Raw genomic sequence first — 2,916 nt, forward strand, 5'->3', positions numbered from 1 at the left:
TTTGATTCAGGAGGAAGTGATGGCTTTGGATTTGAAAGCAGTTCCAAAATAGCTCTGACTTCATTTAAACCCATGTAAATGGGAAGTATGCGTACAGCTAGATTTAATCCCACCTAACAGCTAGTAACATGTTTGGAAGTCAGTGAATGGATTAGTGTATGCCTACTGGATGTCTTAATTACAAAGAGGAAGGACCCTAGTGTAATAATTGGAGGATGTTTGCTTACTGTCAGAGTGCTCTTTTTTTCCTACCAGAGACTGAGTGGGGCAAAATAACTCTTGATGGAGTTTAAACTCTGTAACATCCACAGATGGGGATTCATTGAGCAACATGTTAAAAACACCTTCTGATTTCCACTTTCTCCTGTGTATGCAGAGGAACGCTAGAAGGACAGATACTATGGGGCGAGGCTTGTGATAAGATTATTCCTTATCATAGCTGCCAGGCTGTAACAGATCTTGGCTCTGGTTGGCAACTCCTTTTTGCAAAGTCTTCTAAGCTCCACTCTGCTGTGTGGAAATTGCTCCCCTCTGGGAACAAGAGCAGCTTGGCAGTCCAGCACGGTGGCCTGCTGAGTGGCCAGCCCTGCACTGCAAACGCCCACGTTTCCAGTGCCCTCAAAGTGTAATGAGAGTGTTCAGGCCTCAGTGCACAAGATTAGTGCAGTTTGAAAAGCCTTTGTGAGCATTTGGTAGTGCAAAGGTTATTTTTATGAACAATCAATCACTTGGATAAGCCTCTCAGTTTATAAAAAATAAATTATATCTATAAAAATACAAAAAATCTCCCTATTCCCCTTCTTTTAAAAAAAAAAGCTTTCAAAAATATGTAAACTGCAATAAATTTTGTATAACAACTATTCTCATAAATCTTGCAAAGAAACACAGTTTATGCTGATGTCAGGTTTAACTTTCCTGGGACAGGAATCTGAAGATGGCAAGATTTATTTTGTGAAGATCCATGCCCCATGGGAGGTTCTGATCACATATGCAGAAGTGCTGAACATTAAAGTTCCCATCAAGGAAAATGACATTCCCTCAACAGTGGAGAACCCCTTGGACTGCATGCTTGCACCACTCAGGCTTCCCGAGAAGGTGATGCACCCTGAACCAGATTATTTCACGGCACCGTTCAGCAAGGATAAGCAGGAGCTGTACCTCATTAATGATGAAAGCACTTTCTTCTCACCATCTATGAGAAACAGAATAGTACGTATGTGAATTTGTCTGCTTATATTTACATGTAGATTTACACAGATGTGTAGGAATATTCATGCAAGGAGGGAGTATATAAACTTCAGTATCTGTGGGGAAATACAAGGAAGCCTAGATGTCTGTGCGTCTTAGAAATCTGGACTGGTATTTGTTTGAATGCATCTTCTGGATGTCTGCAAGGAAAGCATGCCATGCCCTGAGTGGCGTCGTACAGGGTAGAGCCTTCTGAATAAACACTTTTTGCTTTTGCGTATTATTCCTGCAGATTATGTGTAATGCACAACCATTACATGTTTCTGTTAAATGGCCTTAAAGCAGGAAGGGGCTGAAATCCTTTCTGTTTGAATCTCAGGTTAATTATATACTTACACGTTGCCCATACGGAACAGAAGAAGGGAAGAAAAAATTTGGGATTAAGAGACTGCTAAATAATGGAACCTATTCAGCAGCATATCCTCTTCATGATGTAAGTATTTCAGCTTTCTGCTCCCTTGAGCATTTCTCAGTGTTCTTACTCTTTTACCCACTGTGACATTTGTTGTTTCTAGCAGAAATGAAAATGCACTCAAACCTTTTCATTTTTCCCGGTAATTGATTCTGGTTGATGATATACAAGGGATATCTGCTAGCCCTACTGTTTGGCTTTTATGTGCTATGGATGCATACAGGAACCGAGTTTCAAGGATATGCTTATATATCAGTCATATAAATTGACTGACTATTCCATAGCATATTCCTGCAATGTCTAAAAGATTAGAACGAGGAACGAATACCTACTATAGATGCATACCTTCAGCTGTGTGTGTGTGTAGGATGTGTACATACGTATACTGTAGTTACACAAATACTCCTGGGTTCATACCACGTTGGGACTGAAGTCAGGTGAGTTGCATGAGCCCTGCAGTTCAGTGTGGAGTGGTCACTTGTCCATCTCCTAGTGAGCTTTGGTGTGCCACTGCAAATACTGGAAATATGGTCAGGATGGTAAATACTGGTGTTTAGTTTTGCTGTAGGGATAATTTTTAATACAAAGCAGATAGATTTAGCTCTGAAATCCCTTGGAGAAAGCAAGAGGGATATGGGTTACTATATTTTATGGATTCTTTTTTAAAATTTCTTTTTCTCCTTCTGAATGTTATTTAGTTCGTTGCTTAAAATTTAAATTCTCTTTGTTTTTAATACTTACTTGAGATTTGTCACAATGCTTTCGTGAACTTATTATTGCTTATTTATATCTGAATGCTACCACAAGATATTTTAAAAGACTACATAGTTTTATATTTTTAAATGTTTAAAAATTTTTTTCTCTCTCTTAGAAAGTGAAACGGATGAATGGACATGGTAGATACATGATAGTAATGAACAACGTTGAAGTTAATTAGTGTCAGAAATCAATTTTTTTATGTGTTTGCATTACAGTGATTGTGTGATTCTGTGAAACTGTGGCACGGAGTATGTTATTGTGCAGTGGCTGGAGACGGGGAACAACTTCAGTTTATATCCCCTAGTTTACATCTCATGGTGAAATGCTTTTGGCTGTGCAATTTACAATGAGAGCCTGATTCTGAAGTACAGAGAGCAGGATAGAAATTTGCATTATTTTTAATGAAGCGAGAGTAAAATTGTGGTTTTCAACTTTGAGGAAGCTGGGACTTCTGCAATTGCATATGCTACCCAAGTGTAAAGGAACAAACTGTTCAC

At 38.8% G+C, this 2,916-nt stretch overlaps 1 protein-coding gene across 1 annotated transcript in view; it reads left to right on the forward strand.

Moving 5' to 3' along the window:
* ANO5 (anoctamin 5) overlaps positions 1–2,916 on the forward strand; it is a gene marked incomplete at its 5' end in the record, with an annotated part of 48,753 nt that overhangs the window by 26,608 nt on the left and 19,229 nt on the right. Inside the window, 2 exons of the mRNA XM_010192023.1 lie at positions 925–1,209; positions 1,568–1,681. Coding sequence (XP_010190325.1) covers positions 925–1,209; positions 1,568–1,681 — 399 coding nt within the window. The remainder of the gene's footprint in view (positions 1–924; positions 1,210–1,567; positions 1,682–2,916) is intronic.

Source organism: Mesitornis unicolor, unplaced genomic scaffold, assembly GCF_000695765.1.
Source record: "Mesitornis unicolor isolate BGI_N332 unplaced genomic scaffold, ASM69576v1 scaffold31749, whole genome shotgun sequence".
NCBI classification, from domain to species: Eukaryota; Metazoa; Chordata; class Aves; order Mesitornithiformes; family Mesitornithidae; genus Mesitornis; species Mesitornis unicolor.